At 38.1% G+C, this 24,054-nt stretch overlaps 1 protein-coding gene across 2 annotated transcripts; it reads right to left on the bottom strand.

Annotated features, from left to right (window-relative positions):
• Positions 1–6,126: 6,126 nt before the first annotated feature.
• On the bottom strand, positions 6,127–19,159 carry Kbtbd8 (kelch repeat and BTB domain containing 8). 2 transcript variants are annotated; one of them, XM_042679960.1, is made up of 4 exons: positions 19,070–19,159; positions 18,311–18,521; positions 12,855–13,969; positions 6,127–9,221 (listed from the first exon to the last, which is right to left on the bottom strand). In XM_042679960.1, exons 1-4 carry the CDS (start codon positions 19,083–19,085, stop codon positions 8,758–8,760), a joined length of 1,806 nt encoding a protein of 601 aa, XP_042535894.1. In that variant the 5' UTR covers positions 19,086–19,159; the 3' UTR covers positions 6,127–8,757. The 2 variants fall into 2 exon arrangements, with proteins under 2 accessions (XP_042535894.1, XP_042535895.1); XM_042679961.1 differs by lacking the exon at positions 18,311–18,521 and having other exon boundaries at positions 19,070–19,139.
• Positions 19,160–24,054: the final 4,895 nt, after the last annotated feature.

Genomic DNA, 24,054 nt, shown 5'->3' with positions numbered 1-24,054 from the left:
CATCACAAACCAGATCTTTTGGGTGGGGGTGGGAAAGAGATTTGACTCTGAGGCAAATTAGTGAAAAGCTGGACAAGCGGAGCTATTTGTATTCTCTTCCACAGAAAGTATGCCTTTTCTTGAGTCAGGATTTTTCTTACTCTGCTCCTTTTTATAGGGCTTTGTCAGCCATTAGCCCTGCCTCTTTGCAGCTAGGTTTTTGTGACCTCTTAGCTCTGGAGGGGTACTGAAGACGCCTCAATTAGAAGTAGTATAAAAATAAGATAGGCTATGAATTTTTGCACTGTCCGTTTTTATCGGGAAGCCTGTGTTCTCTGAGAAGCCATTCCACCAGTGCCTTCCAGTCTCCCCATCAGAGGCTTTCACCAACTCGCCTTCGCTCACACCCACCACCTGCACCTTAATTCACTCAGTGATTTCGGGCCCTACCCCTTTGCTTAATTACTGTCTCAGGTCTGGCCTTTTCCTTTGCATTGTGTTCGTTCTCCTCAGAGCTCAGTTTCGAAATTGTCCCTGCTGTCCTTACCTAAGCACTGCTGTTAGGTGCTCTGACCTGAGCTGCTGTTACCCTTACAGGACTTCCATAGTCAAATGTCGCAAACGATAAACTAAGGGAGCCAAAGTCCACTACATACTGTAGGGACTACGTTGATTTTCCCTCCCCACTCATAATCCTGGGTAATGGGATTAGGAGTGGCACCTTTAGAGCATATATGAGTGGGACTCAAACATTTACAGAAACCAAAGATGTGGGAATACAGCTCAGTAGTAGAGTACTTGCTTAGCACGTACAAGGTCTGTGAAAGTAAACAGACACGAGAGTTTGCATCTGTCCCTCCACTCTCCACTGTGAAATGAGACAGTCAGAATATGACTTTATGTCTCACCAGATACTGGCCCAGCCTGAATGTTTTTTTTATCTCCCACTTCTAGCTCCAAGACTGTAAGAAATAAGTATTTGTTGTTGTTGTTGTCTTAAGCCATGCAGTGTGTGGTAATTTCTTCCATGACCAAAGTGACTAAGACAGATTGTTATCTCTAAATGAGAATGGAGGATAAAGTAAGGACAGGCACTTTTCAGTTCTTAAAAGCCAACAGAAAAGGTCTTAGTGTTGTTTTGCAGAGGCTACACGCCTTGTATAAATCACTTACAATATCATTTGCTTAACTTCAGTCCTTTAAAAAATGTACAGCCCGGAAATGAAAGTGAGAAGTGTGTGACTGCAAAACTGTGAAAATTGTTTTCATGCATGGCTTGTAGGCAGAGTCCAGATGGTCAGACATCTCTTTAGTATATACTTTACATCAGCTATCACAGAATATTGTTCTATAAAGTTCTGCTTTAAGTAGATCTAAAAGTCATCAGTATGCTCATGAATACTAACCACAACAAATATTTACAGAATAATCATTATGCATCAAGCACTGTGACAAGTGACTTAAATGTTTATTTGACCCTCAGAAACTAAGATGATCATATTATTAGCTTATTTTATGCATGAAGAAACTGAACTCAGATTAAGTAATCTGTTCATAGTCACCCCCAAACACTATAGTTTGTGTTTATAAAACTAATATAAAACAGAGGGCAGAGGACATTGCTCAAGAAGCAGAGGGGCAAGTGGCGCTGTAGCTCAAGTGGTAGAGCGCTCACCTTGAGCTGAAGAGCTGAGGGACAGCGCCCAGGCCCAGAGTTCAAGCCCCACGACCGAAGAAAAAAAAAAAAAAAAAGAAGCAGAGGGCCTGACTAACAAGCACAAGGCCAGAGTTCAAACCCCAGTACAGAAAAAAAAAAAAAGACCTTAGAAGAAATATAGTTTCTGTTAGCCACTTGTGGCTAATGCTTGTAACCTTAGCTACTCAGAAGTCTGAGGCTGAACTGGAGGCGTGGCTCCTATGTTAGACCACCAGCTCTGAGCAAAAAGGAAGCGGAGTGAGAGCATCACGCCCTGAATTCAAGCCTCAGTACTGGAAAAAAAAAAAGATTAAATGGTTTCTATTAATATTTACTATAATATTTTGTTCACAAAAATCATAGTCATGTATGTATTTGTGGGAGAGAAAAGGACCTATGGTCTTTTTTCTCTTAACAAACTAGACAAAAGATGATTTTAAATGATTACATTGCAGTTTTCAATTTACCAGTGCTTCTTGACCACAGCCACCCTTCAATTTACTTTTAACAGTCTGATTTTTTTAATCTCAAAATGATTATGTTAATTAAGTTATATATAATTTTAATTTGTCCCAGAAAGCTGTGTTATGAGGTACTTGACAGTCAGCATTTCCTGAACTATTATGTCAAACAATTCCATGAATAGGAAATTTACTAGTAAAATATACTTGACAATGATTAAGAATAAAAACATGCGGGGCTGGGAAGGTGGCTCAGTGGTAGAGCGCTTGCCTTGCATGCCTGAGGCCCTGGGTTTGATTCCTCAGCACCACATAAGCAAAAAGAAAAAAGCCAGAAGTGGCGCTGTGGCTCAAGTGGTAGAGCGTTAGCCTTAAGCTGAAGAGCTCAGGGACAGCGCCCAGGCCCAGAGTTCAGGCCCCACGACCGGACCCCCCAAAAAAAGAGTAAAAACATGGTTTTTACTTCTTTCTTTTTGTCGGTCACATGGGCCTTGAAATCTGGGCCATGGTACTGTCTCATCTTTTCAGCCCAAGGCAAGCATTCTGTCACTTGAGCCACAGAGCCACTTCCTGTTTTCTGGTAGTTTATTGGAGATAAGTCTCACCGACTTTCCTGCCTGTGCTGGCTTTGAACTGCGATCCTCAGATGTCAGCCTTCTGAGGCAGTGAGTATTACAGGCGTGAGCCACGACACCCCCGGTGGTTTTTACTTTTTATTGTGAAGTCTATAATGCATGCTAAAAAAAAACCCTAAAGATTAATTCATTCATCTAACCAACACACATATACATTTATTTGAATCATGTTACTGGCACTTCTAGACTGAACACTGAAAACGCAAACATCCTAGATGTCATTACTCCCTGCTTCATAAGAAAAAGCTTTTCAAGTGGGGCAATGATAACGCATGTCTGTAATCCTTAGCTACTCAGGAGACCAAGATCTGAAGATCACAGTTCAAAGCCAGCCACAGCAGGAAAGTACATGAGACGCTTATCCCCAATTAACTACCAAAAATCCAAAACAGAAGTTGTGGATCAAATGATAGTGTACCAGCCCTGAGCAGAAAAAGATAGTACTGGGAAAGAAAGAAAGAAAGAAAGAGGGGGGGAGGGAGGGAGGGAGGGAGGGAGGGAAGGAGGAAGGGAGGAAGGAAGGAAGGAAGGGAAGGAAAGAAAAGGCTGTTCCAATTGAATCTGACTTTTCTTGGAGCTGCCAGAAAACTTACATGGCCTGCAATCACTTTGAAATGGGGAGCACAGTGAATCCAGAGGTTGCCTGTCAACATGTGCTCTCCTAAATCTGAAGTTTTATAGACAGTGGTTATCTGGTTCGATTGGCTGGTGGCTAAGAGTAGACTCCCAGCAGCTCCAATCTTCCAGGATCCTTTACAGTTTTGTGGGTTTTATCTACTGGAATCCCACCTGGATCTAATAGTAAAGATCTGAGAAGGAACAGTTAGAGACTATTGCTTGAGCAGAGGAGGTATAATTGTTGTAAAATACACTGTCTTTTTCATTACAAGGGGAAAAGATACTTGCACAGAGCTTGATATAAGGTGGGGAAAATCATTCCTCCCATCCCAATTCCCTTTAGCCTTCCCTCCTAATCTTAAAGTGATTAACGGAGCTAACAGGGGTCAGGGCTTTGTGGAAAGAAGGTTGGGATGCAGCCGCTGGGGCAGGAGATGGAGCTGGGGATATAAATGCAACAACATCTGTGAAGGTCCCAGCTCCAGGACACAGCCCACTAAAGTACTCTGCGATGTAATCTAAAAGGATAATTGTTCCAAGAAAAATAAAACTGTATTGAGTAGTAAGAGTATATTATGGCTAAGTGACAGCAGTGTCAGAGAGGACACAAAAGTCAGGCTGGCAGTGGCTCACGCCTGTAACCCTAGGTACTCAAGAGGCAGAGACCAGCAGGGTCATGGTTTGAAGCTAACCCATGTACAGAGTTAGCAAGAAGCCATTTCAACCAACAAGTTGGCCATGGTGGCTTATGTCTGTAATGCCAGCTTTGTAGGTATGAGGATTACCCCGACAGTGGTCCAGACCCTGACTGAAAAATGACTAGAGGTCCAAGGGCATGGCTCCAGAGGTCAAGTACCTGCTTAGAAGACCTGCCAAAATAAAATAAAAGCAGCATCAAGTCCAGATGGTTTCACTATAAAATATATTTTTAAAATTTATTTATTTTCTGTCGGTAGTGGGGCCTGAACTCTGAGCCTGGATGCTGTCCCTCAGCTCTTCAGCTCAAGGCTAGCGCTCTACCACTTGAGCGTCAGTGCCACTTCCAGCCTTTTCTGCTTGTGTGGTGCTGAGGAATCGAACCCAGGGCCCGGCAACCACTCTACCATTGAGCCACCTTCCCAGCCCTATAAAGTCTGTATTTGAAGTAAAATTTGGAATGATTTTCCACTATCTCTTTCAGAAATTTTAGAGGGCCAGAACTCATATAACTTATTTTGTAATACAATAATGAATGGGGAGGAGGTACAGATGGGACAAGCAAGATATACCTCATCTGCTGACTGGATGATAATCAGTTACAAGCTTAATGAAGATGTTTTCATGGCTCTAAGGAAAACAGAACCCTAAAAAGGCAATCGAACAAAATACGGGGCACCTACCTTTTGCTGTTTTGGAAGTGGAAATCTTGTTCTGATTCTGGGTGAGTCCTTTGTTATAAGACCTTTACCAATTTGCTTGATCTTTTCTTCCTAACTGATCAAATCAATGACAGTACTGATCCAACCACTTCTCAGGATTACTCCGACAGGTAATTGAAGATCAATTTCCTCCCACTAACATTTAGTGAGAGCTGTGTTCCAGGCAAGGATCTGAAGCACAATAGGGACCTACACATTGGAGCCAATGCCCTCACTTTGCCAAACTTGCATTTTAATTCGAGAAAGAGAAAAAGGTAGATGGTGTGGGTGAGAAAGGACTTAGAAAATAAGATGGTCAGGAAAGTGACATTTTAATTCAGATTGTGAAGGGTGGCCCAGACAGTGTGGCAAAGGACTCCTATGTGTTGGGGTTCTTGGCATGTCTGAGGTTGTATCACTAAAATGCAGTAAGCTGGGGAAATTGAAGGCACATGAACATTAGGAGATACAATGTTTTGACAGGAGAGCAGATTACAAGAAGACAAATGTCCAGAGGCAGACAACACAGGCTAGCTCCAACGAGGTTGACAGTGGCGGAAGGGGAATAAGAAGAGAGTCTAGGTATGTTTCAAAGAGGCAACAGGATTTTCCAATCAGATAAAATATCTTAAAAGAGGGGCTGGGAAGGTGGCTCAGTGGTAGAGTGCTTGCCTTGCATGCATGAGGGGTTCGATCCCTCAGCACACATAAATAGAAAAAGCTGGAAATAATACTCATGCTCAAGTGGTAGAGTGCTAGCTTTGAGCTGAAAAGCTGAGGGACAGCACCTAGGTCCAACAAAAACAAATATATATATATATATATGTGTGTGTGTGTGTGTGTGTGTGTATGTATACATATATATATCTATATATATGTATATATATATACATAAAAGAAATCATAAGACATTTTAGTGTCGAACAATGAGCAAAAAGAAATTAATGACATTAGGGAGTTTGCTTTAGAATTTAGAAACAATTATATAAAATTTTCTATTTATTTAATTTTCTATTTATTTTCTTGCCAGTACTGGTGTTTGAATTCAGGCACTTGAACTCACTTGGCTCTTCATTCAGTTAGCACTTTACCACTTGAGTCATGCCTCCAGACCAGCTTTGCTGTTAAATAATCTCAGCTACTTCTCTGTCCAGGCTAGCCTTCAAACTGTGATCCTCAGTTCTCAGCCTCATAGGTATCTAGGATTAGCCGTGAGCCACCTGTACCAGTGGATATTCACTTTTACCCTAGTCTACCCTGAGATGAGGTATGTCATTATTTTCACTAAATGTTAATTCTGTAAAACTTGTCAGAAGTCGTTTACAAAGCTGTAAGTTTTATTTAATCAGAAAAACTTTTATTATAAGAAACAATGACATTAGGTAAAAATGCAAAAAATTGTGCAATTATGGCAAAATGTTTAAAAATATCTACACATTTGCCCCTGTAGGACTACAGTACTTACTACATACCTGAGCACTGAACATTGCCATTTGAATCTGCTTTACATGGAATCTGTTTTCTCAGATTATATCCACTTCTTCACATGCACCAATGAAACTGAGAAACAATCAACTTTATACAATAACAGGAAATAAAGGTGAAAATTAAAAAATACAACTTCTACTTTCCTATAACATAGTTTTATCCAGTCCAGTCTTCAATGTGTTACAAAAAATATATAGGAAAGTGCTACATACATTCTTCAAATGCAAGAACACAGTTAAAATGGGACCTTTTAGTTCTGGAGTTGTCATTGTGCCTTTTATTTAGTTTCATCTTACTATGAAAATGTGCCTTAAATATCTACACATAAACCCACACAATACTAATCTTAGTTTTCTAGGAACTCTTCTGAAACCATTTTAAAAGTGGCAATTTATCCCAGCTATATATAATGTAAACAAATAGTTCTTCATACAAAATTCAAATATATTCTACTCCAGTAGAAAACTCTAAGCCTTAGCTTTGACCCACTATTCTTAGATCATACCCTCAATATAAATTGTTATAATAAAATGAACAACTGTTGTGCAGATCAACAGAATAATGAACCACAGTGTTGTTCTCTTACATACAATACAGCACAAATACATTGCTAACTCAAAATTCTATGTCATGTTTTCAAGTAATACACTTTTCTAAATATAGAAGATTGTCAAAAAGCGGCAGGAAATCTTACTGAAAGCTTTATGAAAACAAAAAATGGTTATTTTTTCCCTCTTGTCAGCAATTCAAAACTGTGAAAAAAAAAATTATTGAACTCACAGAAATAACCCCAAAACAGCATGGAGATAAAGACAACAGAAGAAAAATTAAGGAGGGTAAATGTATTTGTTAATACCATTTATAAAGAAATTAGTTACACTCTCAAGACCAAGAAGAAACTACATATCTAGCTTCCTAGAACTAGATTTAAATGTTAAAACTATAAATGCTGTCCCCTTGAACTCTTGCTTCAGAAAACTGTCCCTACTTGTAGAGGTCTTTGTAAAGCAGTTTGGAAAGTTTCTGAAAAAATGAGGTATGTGATGTAAAGAGGCAATGTTTGAAATTTGTTTCACAGTATCACATTACAATATGTGTGAGATCTTTTTAAATACAAATCATTCCAGTTTGTTTTCTTCAAGAGAGTCAAACTGTTTAGATTAGGAAAGACTTCTATCTTTTATTAATTATTCTAGGCATACTAAAGAGTAAGTTACTGACCCAAATACCTGCCTTAGGGACATGAGTTACTTTGTCCTTTATGTTAATATTCCTAACTGACTTAGAAATTCATCAGTTGAACATGAAAAATGTACCTACAAAGTATCCATAAATCTGTTATTCTGTTTCCTCACTGTTAAGTGCAAAAAAAAAAAGAAGAAGAAGAAAGGAAAGAAAATGAGATTGTAACTGTGTATGGAACATAAAACCCACTGAATTATTAGAGCACTGCAGGAATTTTGTTTCTGGAAATAGAATTTTGAAAGTAGTTGCAAAACTTCACATTATAACACAATGTACCAACAATGTCTGGACCAGCAAGTAGAGCAAAGGAGGCCAACAGAATGGCCCATGTTAGTGCAAACTTGGAATATAACAGTCTTATTATCCTATGACTGAATCAAGTTAGACCAATAGCTGACATATCCTACCACATAAGTAGCAAGCCTTGTGAAATCACAAGAGTTCAACAGGTAAAGTACTATGACATTGAAACTAATACACTAACTTGAAAGATAAACTTAGGCTCAGACCATTTAAATCAATCAACTATACACATGAATTCTTATACTAGCACCAGCCACCTACAAATTTAAGCCCTTTCTGGGATTTAAAAAAAAATTGAGACAGTGTTTGCACTTGAAAAAGTTATGGATAGAAAGCTGCCACTTTAAAACTAACTTAAAAGTATATGGGAAATATGAATAATCAGTCTACAAGCTCTTTCTGAGACTGATATTTCCTTCAGTCTAATAACAGAATATGTTGAAATCTCTTGAAAACAGTACACAAAAACATGTAAATATATATATAAATATTAAGAATGAGGATCTAAGTTAGTGCTTCTCTGCGTTAGAGAGGTCACAGCTAAATAAAGTACTAGTGATATTGCCTCAGATAGGTACCCGTATTTAAAATAAAAAGTCATGTCAAACTAGTTTGGATGACTCTACCAAGTTAACCTAACTGCTCTTTAAGAGTGCATAGTTGTCCTGATTCTTCTGGTAGTTCAGTGACTATTTACCACAAAATTGTAAAATGACAATCACTTTTATGCCAGGAAAAAAAATGCTGATAATTGCACTTTGTTATCTTTTCCTTACTGAAATGAAAACATCACAAAAATGAAAGCAAATCCATCCCTACACTGTAATCTTTAAAAGCACCCATTTCTGTATATTAAAACTCTCAGCTTTTTGGACCAAGCCTCTCCTGACAAGATTTCTTGAAATACCACTGATACTTATAAGATCTGTAACTAATCACAGTACTTTCTGGAGACACTGAGGATAGAGTTTAGCAACAGCACATTCAAAATGGCGGCCAAGGTCCCACAACCGATCTGGGGTTTCATATACTTTCAGCCACTGGTCAGCAAGGTCATCGTATTGGTAAAGGGAATTTTTCCTGCTGGTTCTGAAGACATGTTCTTCAACGGTCACTTGAGTAGCTCGAACAAATAAATGGAGTTTATCCTGGAATAGTACCAGCTTAAGATACGGATTTATGGACTGATCACATGGAAAGTCCTTCTTCCGAGTCCATTTATTAAGCTCAATATCATAGGCTTCAACAGTAAACATACGCTGATGATTTCCACAGGTTCCAGCTATGTAGTAGATGGAGTTCTTGTATACAGCTGCTAAGCCCTGGATTCTAGGCACAGTCATGGGAGTTAAAAAACCCCAGTAGTCTTTTTGAGGTTCATAGAAGAGGAAAAATTCTCCTAAAAAAGAAAACAAGAATATGTACATTGTCATGTTTGGTTTTGGTTGTATGTTTAATCCCAACCTCTAAAGATGAGTGAATACTTTTCCAAATGTTTCCATTTGTAAATACAATATAATAGACAATATTATAGTCAACCTGAATTGGGAGATTTGGACAAAGGGGGTACAATGAGGAGTTACTTTGACATCATTGCAGAATGACAGTTAAGAGCTTAGTTCCATTTGTTCTAACCTATTGTGTGTTCTAAGAAAATTATTTTAAGCCAGCTCTGAAGAAACCATCATTACTAACAGTCATCTAGTAAGCCAAAGTGGATACAGGCAGCTCCATCATAAACAAGCCATTCCATATTTTTGTTGTAATTATTTAATTAGAAGACATGGAATTGTTCAGATTTGTGCTTATGTGTCACTGCTGTTTTTACATAAGTTTTGCTGCTATAATGCAAAAACAAATTTCAACAGTAGAAAACCTGACAACACTAAAAGTACAGAAAACACACTAAAAGTACAGAAAATATACACATGGTTTGTGGAAAGACTTCCAGTCCATTTCTAATTTAACAGTAAAAGGGTATAGCAATTCAGTCTGCCAGTTAAAAATGTCTTTAAGAACTACATATTCCAGAGGTATGAGGAATATAAATTCAAAATCAAGGAGACCATATCTTAAAAAAATAAAAATTAAAAAACAAAAAACATTATACCTAAAGATTTACAATGCCTTTGCTAATTAAAATATCTGTTAATTTTTAAAAATCTGCTAATTAAAAAAATCTGAGTTTTATATGAACAGATTAAATTATTTTCATTAGTCACAATATATAGATTGAATATCTGTTATATGAAATGCTTGGAGCTAGAGTATTTTCAGATTTTGCATATAAATGAGATATCTTGAGGCTAGAACTCAAGTTTAATCATGAAATGCATATAAAGTTTTTTCAGTGTATTTGTGATGAGACCATGATCTGTCACGAGGTTTAGTGTGGAATATTCCATTTGGCGCGTCACACTGGCACTAAGAAAGTTTCAGATTTAGGATCACCTATATAGCACAACATTCCAACTATTCATGTCAGGTTTATTTATATAAAGAGCCTTGGTTCCATATAGAAATGCCAATTCTAAGTTAAGCTTCCTCTTGAAAACTGTTATTAGTCTTATTTCCAAATTCAACTTCATAGTTACTTATAATGACATTTTAATATTAAATAATAGTGTTTTAATCACCCAGCTTTTGCTTGCATATCATCTGCTCTTATAACAAAATTCCTGATAAGGAAGATAGCAAAACTTTTAAATGTTCCGGGTGCTGGTGGCTCATGCCTGTAACTATAAGTTACTCAGGAGGCTGAGATCTGAGGATTGTGGGTCAAAGCTAGTCTGGGCAGGAAAGTCCATGAGACTATTATATCCAATTAACCACCAGAAAACTGGAAGTGTCACTGTGGCTCAAAGTGGTAGAGCTCTAGCCTTGAGCAAAAAAGCACTGGGACAGCACCCAGGCCCTGAATTCAAGTCCCACAACCAACAAAAAGCATAAAAGTTCATCTTTAAAATTTAAAGTCTTCCTTAATAAAGTAAAACCAATGATTAGCAATTAAAATCCTCAGGGCCTCAAATCTCTCTTATTTGCAATATAAGCCCAGACTAAATGATCTTTATTCTGGCCCTGAATTTCTATTAATTCCATGCTATTTTGCTATAATATTTGCATTAACACATAACCTTTCCAATCAGAAACTTTATAATTGATTCTGCCTCTATCAGTTAACTGGTTAACCAGCAAAATACAGGAGTGGGTAGGAGTGGGTATACTTCACTATAGGATGATGTACACTATCCAGAAATACTACATGCATTATACATGCATTCCTATATTCCATCTTTTTGGCAAGACCAACAAACCTAAGTCATGCACTGTCTTTACATAATTGAAATAAGGCACTAGAGAACAGGACTCTTCCTGGAGAATTAACTTGATGTTGAACTTAGACCAAATTTTGTTTCAGGCATTTCTAGGAAATTTTAAGTCAAAAGATTAGAATAAAAACAAGGATAAGAGCTTAAAAAAGCATCTATGTCTTTGAAGTTCCATTTTTCCTGTTACTTAAAAATAGTGTGCTGAAACATTTAACTATAACCAATTAAGAAACAATGTAAAGAAATAAGGATTTGCGTAATCTCAACATTCAACTTTCCAGCAACTAAAACATATAAGAAAAAAAATAAGAAAAACATTCTCACAAATTAAAACCTTATTCTCATCCATTTGCTGTGTTTCTGTTGTAACTTTGCCATAGTACCAGACTTCAAAGGCTTAAGAGCGTGTATGTGTGTGTTTTAGATATAAGTACACTCACAAATAAGGGAATAGGAAAATAAGGTATTATCTCAAATTTTTTCAGTACAAAACACTGAAAACAAACTATTATGAAAGGAAATATGAACCAGTGAAATTAAAATATGAAAAAATATCTCAGCCTTTGTTGATTGAGATATTAAGTTTCCTAACTACTGTAATTACAAGGCTTATAAAAATTCTTTGGTAGTCATGTGCCAGTGGCTCACACTTGTAATCCTAGCTATGCAGGAGGCTGAAATCTAAGAATTTTAGTTCGAAGCCAGCTCTTGCTGACAAATCTGAGACTCTGGCTTTTCCACGAATAAATAATATAAGCTTCTGACTCTTACCACCTTCCTTCCTTCTCCTATTAGCATCTTCCATAATTGAATCCGGAGCTGGAACAGGATGAACTGTATACCCGCCTCTAGCAGGAAATCTAGCGCATGCTGGAGCTTCTGTCGATCTAACAATTTTCTCTCTTCACTTAGCAGGAGTATCATCTATCCTTGGAGCTATTAACTTCATCACAACTATTATTAATATAAAACCACCCGCAATATCACAATATCAGACACCCCTATTTGTCTGATCTGTCCTTATTACAGCTGTCCTTCTTCTCCTATCCCTTCCAGTATTAGCTGCAGGAATTACTATACTTTTAACAGATCGCAATCTTAACACAAAAAAGCTGAGAGTAGAGGTGTGGCTCAAATAGTAGAGTATGTCTTGAGTGTCACTAAGCAAGAGTACCCTGAGTTCAAGCCCCAGTATCAACACAGAAAAGCAAAATAAAACAAGCAAACAAAAAACTCTTTGTTAATTGAATAGTATAAATCTAGTTAATATTCTAGATAATACTTTGCTCTTTTTTTTCCTTTTAAACTAATCTGGTAAATTCCATAACCAAGGAGTTACTGTATCCTTTGACTGTAGGAATATGTACTAATCTTATTTTATTGATTAGTCTTAAAAATGTTCTGAAATAGTTCTCTCAAGTTGCTGAATTATTCGTGTTTTTTTATTCCTCATAGGCTAAACTACAAGAACATACAAAAATAAAATTTAAGTAATTTAAAAGTATTTTTAAGTATTTAAAACCTTTTTTGATTCACAAGGTAATTTTTTCTGTATAGGTCCTTTACAGAATAGACCATACCAACAAATACTTTAGGAGAAACATGCCAGCAGTGTTACCAGGAAATGTTACCTATTTCCTTATAATTAAGTAAGCCAGGCCTGATGTGTAGCCTTGCCAGAACTCAATCACGTTGGCACCTACCCTGTAAAACGTAGATCTTCTCTTTGTACTCCACGGCATTATGAAATTCCATTGCAACTGGCATGGCACAGACTGTTGTCCAACAGTTCTCCCTGCTGTCGTAGCACTCCACAGATTTCAGGGAGTTTCTCCCATCACCCTCATAAACTCGGCCTCCAATGGCATACATCTTACCACAGCAATACACTAGTTTGCAGCCTATTCTGGCTCGAAGCAAGGATGGTTTGGATAGCCATCTATTAGTGGAATGGTCATACATCCAGAAATCATTTTCCGCCTTGTGGTCAATGGAAACCTCACTGCTGCTTGGCCTGTACCCTCCTGCAATGTAAATGTCATTATCTGGTGATACAAGAATCCCAACTTCTCTCAGATCATTTGGTGGTTTGCATAGTTTAAACACTCTTCCTGTGACTATATCTAGACAAGGCACTGTTTGCTTCTTTCCTGAGTGTTTGTGGGCAGCATCGAAGCATATAATCATTTCAGAAGCAGTCATTCCAAGCCTCTGTGTACAGCCATTAGTGTTGGCTGCTCCCTTTTCTACACAGCTTTTGACTATAGCTTGTGCAAAGTGAGGTGGAATTTTCTCTATAAACGCATCTTCCATCAGAGGAAAACGTATGCATTTGGCAAAAATTTCTGAAAGGTATACTTCTCTTTCATTCTGTTCATGTTCAAACCATCTTATAATGCTTTCATAAACATGCTCTTCTCGATCCACGTTTAAATCATCACTATCTAGTATGCTTATCAGTTGGTCTTTTGTCAGCTGGAGAAACTCTTGTTCTTTGGTGACACACAGGAATTTTTTACGAATGTATTCTTTTGATCGGTCTCCCAGTTCCTGATGACCATAATGATCAGCAAATATAAAGACACCAATAGAATTTTGTGGTTCCAAATGACTGATCATGTATTTAGCACATTGGTCTTGAATAGAAGGAATCTGGAAGATGCTAGCTGCAGTGAACAAAGCTTGAACATTGGCCTCTGTCAGAATAATTCTAGAAGTATAGGCATAATTCAGTACTAAATCCATCGATTCAGCTTCCACACCGATGATTCGAACTTCTTTCTGAGTACTTTCTGTAAGGCCACTAGTGAACATGGATCTAAGAAGGAAAAAGTGGTCAATATTTGCGTGCTGCAACTAAAAATTATCTTGACAAATTATTAAAAGGATAGTTACCAGACAACTTTTAGAAGCTGAATTATAATATATTCTAAGGTATTGTGAACAGGAATAAAAATTGACCACAGAAGAATTTAGTCTAGCTAATCCCAAAAGCTCCATTCTTAGACACAGTCACTTTCTCAAAATGTGCAGGAATCATTTAAAGAAGGACCATTTGGTCTGTTTTCTAAACATAAAACAAGCCATGGAAAGCCTTCAGGGGGATTTACTTCACATGCCAAGGCTGAAAAATGGCCTTGATCACCAGAGTCATTGGGTTAATTGTAGCTGTAGGTAGCCTAAATAAACAAATTCTGAAAGAATCCTTAACTCAATGAGCCGCTACATCTTCCCACCCCCATTATCTCTTACTAACCTAGACCAGATATCTACTTGTCTTTTCATTACTTCACAAATGTCTTTGTCTAAAAAGATAGAAGACATTATGCTTCGATCTTTTCTTTGGACTTCACACTGTTGTCCAGATCCCCAGGTATATATAAAACTAATAATAATAAACATCTCTTGTTAATCAAATCTTGCATTAATTTGGATCCTAGATCCAGTCAACGACCCCCACATAAGAACTAAGGCAACCACAGGGGATCTGTCTTTCTCAATAGTGCCAACCTAAGTAAAGTAAATCAAAAGGAGATAGAACACAGGCTTCTAGTTAAGCTACATTACGAACACTGGACCTTAAATTGTCCTGTCTCAGAAAGTTTGGGATAATTGTAAGACTATAAAAATAATATATTAAAAGTCACAATCTAATAAAATTTATTTATATTGTAATGAAAACAAGAGCAACTTACACCCCAAATAAATTGTTTAAATTTCATCTTAGTAAGAGCAAGATGCTCTTCCAAAGCACATATTCTCTATCTAAATGTTTTAAAACTACTACTGTCTTATGAATGGCCTCTTAATACTTATATGAAATTTAATGATCACTTACCCTTGGAAATTTTGAAAACCGTTCCTTAAAAGTCATATGTAATCTTCTCAAATTTACCATATTTCCTTATTTACATTTACACATAAAGATAATATTAGGGTCTTATGTCTAAAATGAACACATCACTGATTCTTTGAAAGTAATGATTTTTAAAATCTCAAAGACTTCCTTGAAGACCAAACTTTTTTAAAACAATTAAAATATTGATGCATTTATCAAACTTTCTTGGCCAAAACATTAAGTAGCCAACACCTGGTTCTTTAAGTAATAATCAGTTACAAAAATCATTTACCTTTTTTACCCTTCCTTTAATGTTTCATTCTAGTCAATCCTTAAATATAAAAACAAAATATAAAAAGAATTATACAGCAAAAATAGCAAAAAATTCTTTTTAACAGCCATTTGAGGAAATGTCTTTATCATAGTATGCCTAATAGATACTTCTTGAGGAAATTAATCTACGTCTTGAGAAAAATTAAGCTAAGACTGATACTAGAGATAACTATTGAGTCCAAATCCTTCACATTTTATTTTTGTTATATATTTTTTTAGATATCCTTAAATGAGAAAATTTCCAGTCACTTTTAAAGTCTACGTCATATACATGGAGGTATTTTTAAATGAAGTATGAGAAGCCTTAAAGGTAGAAGGACATAACCTGCTAAATAGCTACACATATTCTGAGTTCTGTTTTCACTTTGACAAGGTAAATTTTTAAGTTTACTATCACAGGATTTGATGATTAAAAACCAGACGTCCTATATGTGAGCTAGTTTTCAATTTAGGTGCTACAAGACTATATATACAGCTACAAATTAAAAAGAAAAATAAAAACTGTCATTGGATAGAATTAATTCCCCTAGGAGAACATTACCTCAAATCCTTTTATTATGGCAACTACTCTTGCCTGGAACAGGGTGGTCTCCCACACAGGAGTGGTCTAGTGTCCAATGAGTTCTCTGTTCTAATAGGTTCCTCAGGTAAACTCTAACCAACAGTGGAAGCCCTTCTTCTCACAAAATCCTGAATCATAAAGTTTCTAATAATCACACAAATATTAATTCTATCTAGTCACTGGAATCAGGAAACGGCCATGCCAGATTCCCAGCTATTCTAATTTTTCCACCTGTCATGCAAGATTTAGAAATTATTAAGTGTGGGCTAGTAGTGTGGCTCAAGTGATACATTACCAGCCCAGAAAGTGCAACACCCAATGTTCAAACCCGAGTATCAAAAAATACAAAAGAAAGATAAATTTAAAAGACATCATCAACTATGACTTTCTAGATTCTACATCAGGAGAACTAATTCCAAGAAACTTCTGAACCAGAGTAGTTTAAAACCTAATTCTTCCTCACCCATCTTATGCTCAGGTTTTCCAAGCATTGCTTTTACTTGTTTGAAATTAAGAAAAAGCTGTTGTATGAGTGCTTCTTTTATATAAGTCTTCAAAGTCCACTATGCATAACATATACTATTTAACTAATATAATGTAGAGAATGAAATTTCAGTAGGATAGATTAACTTTGAAGTTTCAGTTCTTATACTGCTCAAATCTAATACACAATAAAAAGTTGGAAAATAAATTTTAACCTAGGTATAAAAATATCACTAGTAGTTTTCATTGCCAGGCCAAACATTGTTTTCTTGTGTATTTGAATTTCATCTTTTTTTTTTCTTTCCAGCTCATTATCTTGTGATAACACATAATAGTCCAAATGACCTAACCTAGTCAGGTCTCAATGGTGACATCACAAGGATCAGACTGAAGTAACTATATTTAACCCTGAATTCTGAGAAAGAGGAACCAGAAACTACTGTTTGGAATGTTACTCTGCTAAGTTCCCTATAAAGATAGGCACTTTCAACAGGAAAAAAAACACATTTACAATGTGGCTGAGAAGAGTTTACTGTCATGGGTGCACCATTTTGGGATCTTGAAAGGCTTATAAAAGTGAACAGTGGAAACAAAAAAGTTAAGGTAGGAAACTACTTTTTCCATTATCTTCTTAGAATAGGAAGTTTTTTTTCAGACCAAGCTTTAAAAATTGTACTTCTCAGTATATTATAAGCAAAACTCAATACAGAATGAAACAAAAAAAAAACCCTAAAAAGAGAAGCATAAAAATAACTGGTTTGGGAGACCTAAGATATAGACACTATTTCACTTATTTTCATTACACTGCTTTTGCCCCCATTAAAAACAATCTATGAGGCAGGCCTGGGGCCTCACACTTAAAATCCTAGTGGTTCAGGAAGCTGAGATATGAGGATTACAGTTCACTCAGGAAAGTCTGTGAGACTTTTTTCTTCAATTAACCACCAAACAGCCCGAAGTGAAGCTATGGCTCAAGAGGCAAGGCACTAGCCTTAAATGGAAAAAGTTCAAGAAGCTGGGAGCTGTGGCTCACACCTATAATCCTAGTTACTCAGGAGGCTGAGATCTGAAGATCTCTGTTCAAAGTCATCGGGGGCAGGAAAGTCTGTGAGATTCTTATCTCCAATAAATCACCAGAAGGATGGAAGTGGTTCTGTGGCTCCAGTGGTAGAGGGCTTGCCGTCTTGAGCTGAAGAGCTCAGGGACAGTGCCCAAGCCCAGAGTTCAAGCCCCACACCGAGCAAAAAAAAAAAAAAAAGTCTTAAGAAACAGCACCCAGGCCCCGGGTTAAACCTCAGGCTTAAAGGCACCAAAAAATAAAAATAAAACCAAAAAAAAAAAAAAAACCCACTGTATGAACTCTAATTCTCTAATTATACATACTAAAGAAATACATATTAGGACTCATTTTTTGAAACAAATCCTAGATTGGCATGGTTCAGAAAATTTTTTCAAGGACAGAAAAAAAAACTTTTCAAAGATGAAAAAAAAAAACTTTTCAAGGATAGAAATATGTAGCAATCTGATCTGTGCTGCTTAATATGGCAGTTACTAGCCACATGTGCTACCTGAACACTTGAAATGTTTGGTATACTTGAGTTACTGTTTAACTGTTTTGAAGAATAGCAGTTTAAAAATAGTCATTTGTGGCTAGTGACTGACATATATGGTAGCACATATATATGCATACACACATACATACACACATACAAACACACGGTCCACTAACTGGATTTTAGAAGACCCTCTTAGGGAGAAAAACAAACCGTACTTAATAAAATACAACCTGTTACCTACTTTAATGTGTGTGTGTGTGTGTGTGTGTACACATATATTCTTGGTGGTTTCATTTTATTGTTCCAGCTCGGTATAAACATGGAGTAGACAACACAGAGCGGGGAGCTCGGTGCAGAGAGCAATGTAAGTTTCTACCGTCATCATACCTGAAGTAGGGGCTGATGGCAGCAAGAACGTTCCTATGACAGGAAAATGTTTTCCCGTGATCCACTTCCACTATAATGTCTGTCAACTGTCCTTCATCGTACATTGTTTTGAGTTGCTTAAGAATACTGCAAGCATGGAAGGGGTCCATGGCCTCGTTGGCTGGCTCGGAGGACGCGATCCCATTCGGTGTTGGGGAAGACTTATTTAAATCTAGGAGAAGAGAAATCGTACAGCCACAAGGAGTTCCAGCTGGCTGCGGTGTCCCGGGGGTGGGGGTGGGGTCAGGTTGTTTGGCTTGTTTCTGTGTTTGAGGGTCTCCCCGCCCCTCCCCTACACAAACACACGGGGGAGTGTCTCCCCAGAACCGCCGATCACGGGATCGGGGACAGCCCGCGGCCGCGCCGGCTCCAAGGCCGCCCCGCAGCGGCCGGAGCCCGGCGAGCCCGACGCGCCGCGCTCGCGGACCGGACGCGCGAGGCGAAGCCGCCCCGAGCCAGCACGCCGGCCGGGCGCCCCCGGAGGGAAGCGGGGCGGGTGGCGGCCGCCGGGAGCCCCGCAACCGCCTCGCCAACGGCGGCGGGCGGCGGCGGGTACCCGGGCACCCCCACACCGTTCATCACCGACCCCCGGCCACCTCCACCGCGCCATCCTCTCCGGCTCCGCGCGGTGACCTCCTGAGCTCGCAGTCCGTGCGTGGGCCCCATTTATTCCCCTCGTTTCCACCCTCCAAAACCCGTCCCAGCTACCGCACTACCCACCTGCCGACGCAGCCATTGCTAGATGGGGCCCCGGCTCCAGCTATTTAAAGAGGAAATGTCATTTCGCTCCTCTGGCTCCCGGGTTCCGGCCCTTCCAAGCTTCTTCTAGCCAATAGGGTGTCCTATGTAGTCTGGCTCCGCCTCCACGTTCCGAATTCCTACTGCTGATTGGTCGAAGAATGGGCACTTGCATCTCGGGAAATGTAGTTTCCGTGCCCGCGCTCCCGCGTGGTCGGGTTCGGGCGGAGGCCCAAGAAGGGGATCCCCGTTGGCTGGTTCGGGCGGAGATGGAGAACGCGGAGCAGGGGCGGGGCGCGCAGGGCCTGCCGGGAGATGTAGTCTTCTGCCTGAGGAGACCTGTCATTCGGAGGGGCTGGAGCAGGGGAAGCTTTTCTAGCGAGAATTCCCCCAATTTTGGCCTCTCTCCTTGCCTCTGGCTCATTTTTTGTAACCCTTTTTTTTTTCATACACTAAACTTCCTGCCAGTGAGTAAGGTTACGGATAAATGCGGGCTCTACGTGAGGCTGCAAAACCAGATCATTATGGAAACGGACAGGCGGGCTGCTGTCCAAAAAATGCAACGGCAATATGACACCCCTCCTGAAGGAAAATTCCAGAAGGCCCCAAAGCAAACCATTTCTGATGAGTCACCTGGGACACCCAATTGAAATAGCCTCGCTCTGGCCAGGTGCTCCGCTTTCCACGCATTGACCTGGTCTGCTTGCAATGGCTTCTCAGAACATTAAACTCCACTCCAACCTGTCTCCTCTACAAACGCCCAGGGACCACCTGTTCCCCTTCAAGAGAAGAAGAGGACCCTATATAAGGATTCAAGATACTTCGAAGAAATATTGGAGAAAGTCCTGAGCCTGGTGACATCTTAGAAAAGACTTACACTCTTAGATAGTTCTACTTGTAACATGTGGACAACAACCCATATTCTGTCTGCTTCATAGGCTGAAAATCTTTTAGAAGAAAGCAAAGAATGTATTGCTCACACGTTTTGATTTACTTTACCTGTTTCTGGCACCCAACAGGGTGTTTGAAATATTATAGATATTTGATAGTTGAAAATCTTTTGAACCCATGTTAAAATGTCTCTTACTGCTTAAGAGACAGTTGGCCAATTATCATTTTTTTTTTATCATGAGAGAGGATCTCATTATGTGGCCTGTTGAACTGACTTGAACTCAAACTTCTACCTCAAGATTCTCAGTTCTGAGATTACAGGTGTGTATCACCATGCCCAGAACCATTTTCTGTTTCATTTAATTCTCAACATTTAATAAGCAACTTGGCAATATTTCTAAGTTAAAGAAAATAATATAGTTTAACCCACAATATTAATAAACTTGGAGATGGGGAGAATACACAGGGGGGGAAAGCCCATGTAATATAAATTCAAGAATTGAACATTTTTGTCATTACAATCTTGCCATTCATATGACATGCTATAAATGGACTCCATAGTAAAGATTTCATTATCACTATGGTACATTTCACAAAAAAAAAAAAAAACAAAAACAGAATAAGTAGAAGGAAAGTGAGGGAATAATCGTATGCATTCTCAATGTTCCTTAAAAATGCAAAGGTTCTGTTTCAAGGTTGGTAATAAGTAATCAGAGTCTGCAGTTTTCTTTTCTGATAAGGTAGTTCTAATTTAAGTAGAGTAGACTAAAACTAGTGCCAAGCCAGGTGCCAGTGGCTCATGCCTGTAATCCTAGCTACTAAGAAGGCTGAAACCGGGGCTGGGAAGGTGGCTCAGTGGTAGAGTGCTTGCCTTGCATGCATGAGGCCCTGGGTTCAATTCCTCAGCACCACATAAAGCTGGAAGTGGCGCTGTGGCTCAAGCAGTAGAGTGCTAGCCATGAGCCGAAGAGCTGAGGGACAGTGCCCAGGCCCAGAGTTCAGGCCCCACAACCAACCAAAAAAAAAGGCTGAAATCTGAGGATTATAACTTGAATCCAGTCTAGGCAGGAAAGTCTTTGAGACTCTTATCTCCAGTTAACCACTAGAAAACCAGAAATGGCGCTGTGCTCAAAGTGATAAAGCATTAGCCTTGCCTGAAAAAGCTCAGGAACAGTTCCCTGAGTTCAAGCTCCATGACAAGTAACAACAAAAAAGCCAATGTGGAAAGACAGAAACAGAAGTAATTGGATTCCTTCTTAATAGACCAAGTACTTTACTGTCCTCTGAAACCATTTTCTCATATATTTACTGTTTAAAGCAACATTTTAGAAGGATTAACATTGAAAACCCAAACCAGAATATATAAAGGACCTATATTTAGACCAAATTAAACATTTAGAGCTTTCTTACTATAATGTTTCTTCCCTCGGAACCCAAAGCAAAGAGGGTTACTATGATCATGGTGGCTTGAGAGAAAAAAAAAAAAGGCTTTACATTTAAATGTAGCAAAAACGAAGGATTAAGAAAGGAGCAACTTTGAAAAATGAGAAAATTGCAAAGTCACCTTGTTTTTTCTGCTTCTACTTTAAGCGAATAACTTTCTAACAGTTATCAGCTGTGCTCAGACTATTGTTGATAAAAAAAAATACCACATAACACAAGAATGATAGCAGCTTTAATGAAAGAGGTATAAAAGAAAATAGGACTTCACTTCTGCAAATCGATTCTGCAGTTTTCCAATTTCCCTGCTCAGTACTGTTTGAAGCTGTGAAATTGACCAGCGCTATATAAAATGAAAGTAAAGAGAGAATACTTGAGACTCTTACCTCTCAGCAAATGACAGCTTATACCACCTCCTTGATATGCTCAGTGTGACATTTTTCCTTGATGAAGACTACTTTGGTGTTGGCTGGATTCCTGCCTGGAATGTATTAATACACTTATTATTTCCATATAAATTTAATATAATAGACATTTAAAGTACTTTTATAAATTTCTGGAACCCCATCCATTATATATAATTTACTTTTTTACATAGACAACTCTAAATAGCATTAATTTTACCTACTGGGCATTTTTGAATTTGTGGTATTTTTAATGCTCCCTGAGATGGTTTGAAGAGGCAACATTGGTAATGGCTAGAAGGCTGCATTTTGTGGATATGAGTGAATTTGATCATACTGGGCTTATAAAAGTACATTTGTTTTTTTAAGCATTTAGAATTTAGCATATACATGAATGAAAGACTGTGACGCTAATAGAATGAATATTTAATTTCCCCAAAATATTTATTGCCACCTCTCCATTTGCATTATAGGTAGACATTGCATAATTCAAGGTCTCTGATGAAAGAAATGAAGGAAAGAAGGAGGAGGAAGGAGGGAAGAAGGGAGGCAGATGAAATGACTAACTTTAAGAGAAATGAAAAACAGCTTAAAAATGAGAGTTAAGGGTAGATGCTAGTTAGCAAAAATAACTATTAAAGATTTCAGAAGAGATTCTAAAAAAACAAATGTTAATTATTTCAGAAGAGATTCTTCCCAGTTAGTGTAAGAGTTAAGCTGTGCTTCAAAGAGGATACATTACAGAAATATTTAACAAAATGACAGAGTAATTTCTTGCCTATTGTTATGTCTTGGCTTGACCTAGAAGGCAAAGCATTAATTGCTCCTACTTTAATATTGATGAGAGTTAATTCAGGAACTGTAAAAGGAAATAGAATTAATGGCTATGTGTTGCCTATTTTATTTCCCTTAAATTTACATCTTAATTAAATTTTATAAGGATGTTATTACAAACAAGGAGACTAAGGTCTGCAGAATTCAATACATCGTCCATAGTCATATAAGGGTCTTTGGCTACAAAACCGACTCTCATAGGACATAGAAAGTTCTCTGGGAATGATACAATATTCAAAGTTATTTTCTCCCCATTAAGCATGTCTAGTCTGTCAAACAGAACTAAGAATCTACTATTCATGGACAATACTATTGTTAAGATACTTTGATGCCCAAAACACAGAAAGGAAAGGGCAAAGAGTAAATTCATACTGTTGAGCTATTTTGACTTTGTCAGACTAAATTGATCATTTTAGAGGTATGGTGATTTAGAGTATTTTATCTTTCCAATAAATAAATTGTCTGTAAATATGCATATATACACGATTAAATATTATTATATACATATATGTTATATGCATATATTTAGTAAGCATAAGTTAGTATATATAGAATTACCCATTGATATTTGTCGACTGTTTCACCATTGTTCTGCAGAATTGAATTATTGTACAGGATCAAAGAGCCTGAACTGAATTACCTTATGGGACCTTAATTTATTTGGTAATATTAAAATTAAAGATGATTTCAGGATCCAAAGCCATTGTCAGCATGTGAGAGGGAAGTCAGCACTACTCTGAAGGTCAGCTTATAACCCCAGTGGAGCTAACAGAATTAAACAGCAATTACTGATTCTTTCTAACCCTAAATATGTTCTAATTTTTTCCTCTAAGTTCATGGAATCACTGTAAAAAAAGGTCTGGAGGGAGACTCAGTGGGCAGCAATTTTCATTGTGCAGACACAGGAACTGAAATTCACAGACAAGTAGCCAGGTACTTAGATCAAAAAAACTAATTAAATATTTATAAGATCTCTATTAATGTGTCGCACTAATTCAGGAATGTTTCATTTTATTTGTCATTGTTACATCACATGGTTGCATCGTTTTGTTGGCCACATTGAACCTGAGGTCAGGACTCATGCACTCTGTTTCCTAGGTAGTCACTCTTTACTTAAGCCACGCTCAGCCCTTTTCGCTTCAGTTATTTTCAGGTGGGGTCTCATATTTTTGCTACAGGACTGGCCTAAGGACAGTTCCGCATAGCTGGAACCACAGGAACATACGCCAACACCCGATTTCTTGGTTGAGATATGGGTTTCATTAACTTTTTCCCAGGCTGGCTGCAAACCACAGTCCCTCCAATCTCTTGAGTATCTTGGTTTACAGAGAACCTAGCATTAACACTACCATTTGGTTGTTTTTGTTTTTTTTTTTCCCAATCCTGGGGCTTGAACTC

This window comes from Dipodomys spectabilis, unplaced genomic scaffold (genome assembly GCF_019054845.1).
Source record: "Dipodomys spectabilis isolate Male_0828 unplaced genomic scaffold, ASM1905484v1 ptg000054l, whole genome shotgun sequence".
In the NCBI taxonomy this organism is placed as follows: Eukaryota; Metazoa; Chordata; class Mammalia; order Rodentia; family Heteromyidae; genus Dipodomys; species Dipodomys spectabilis.
The sequence above is the reverse complement of the archived record's forward strand: the minus strand, read 5'-3'. Positions and strand labels throughout refer to the sequence as shown.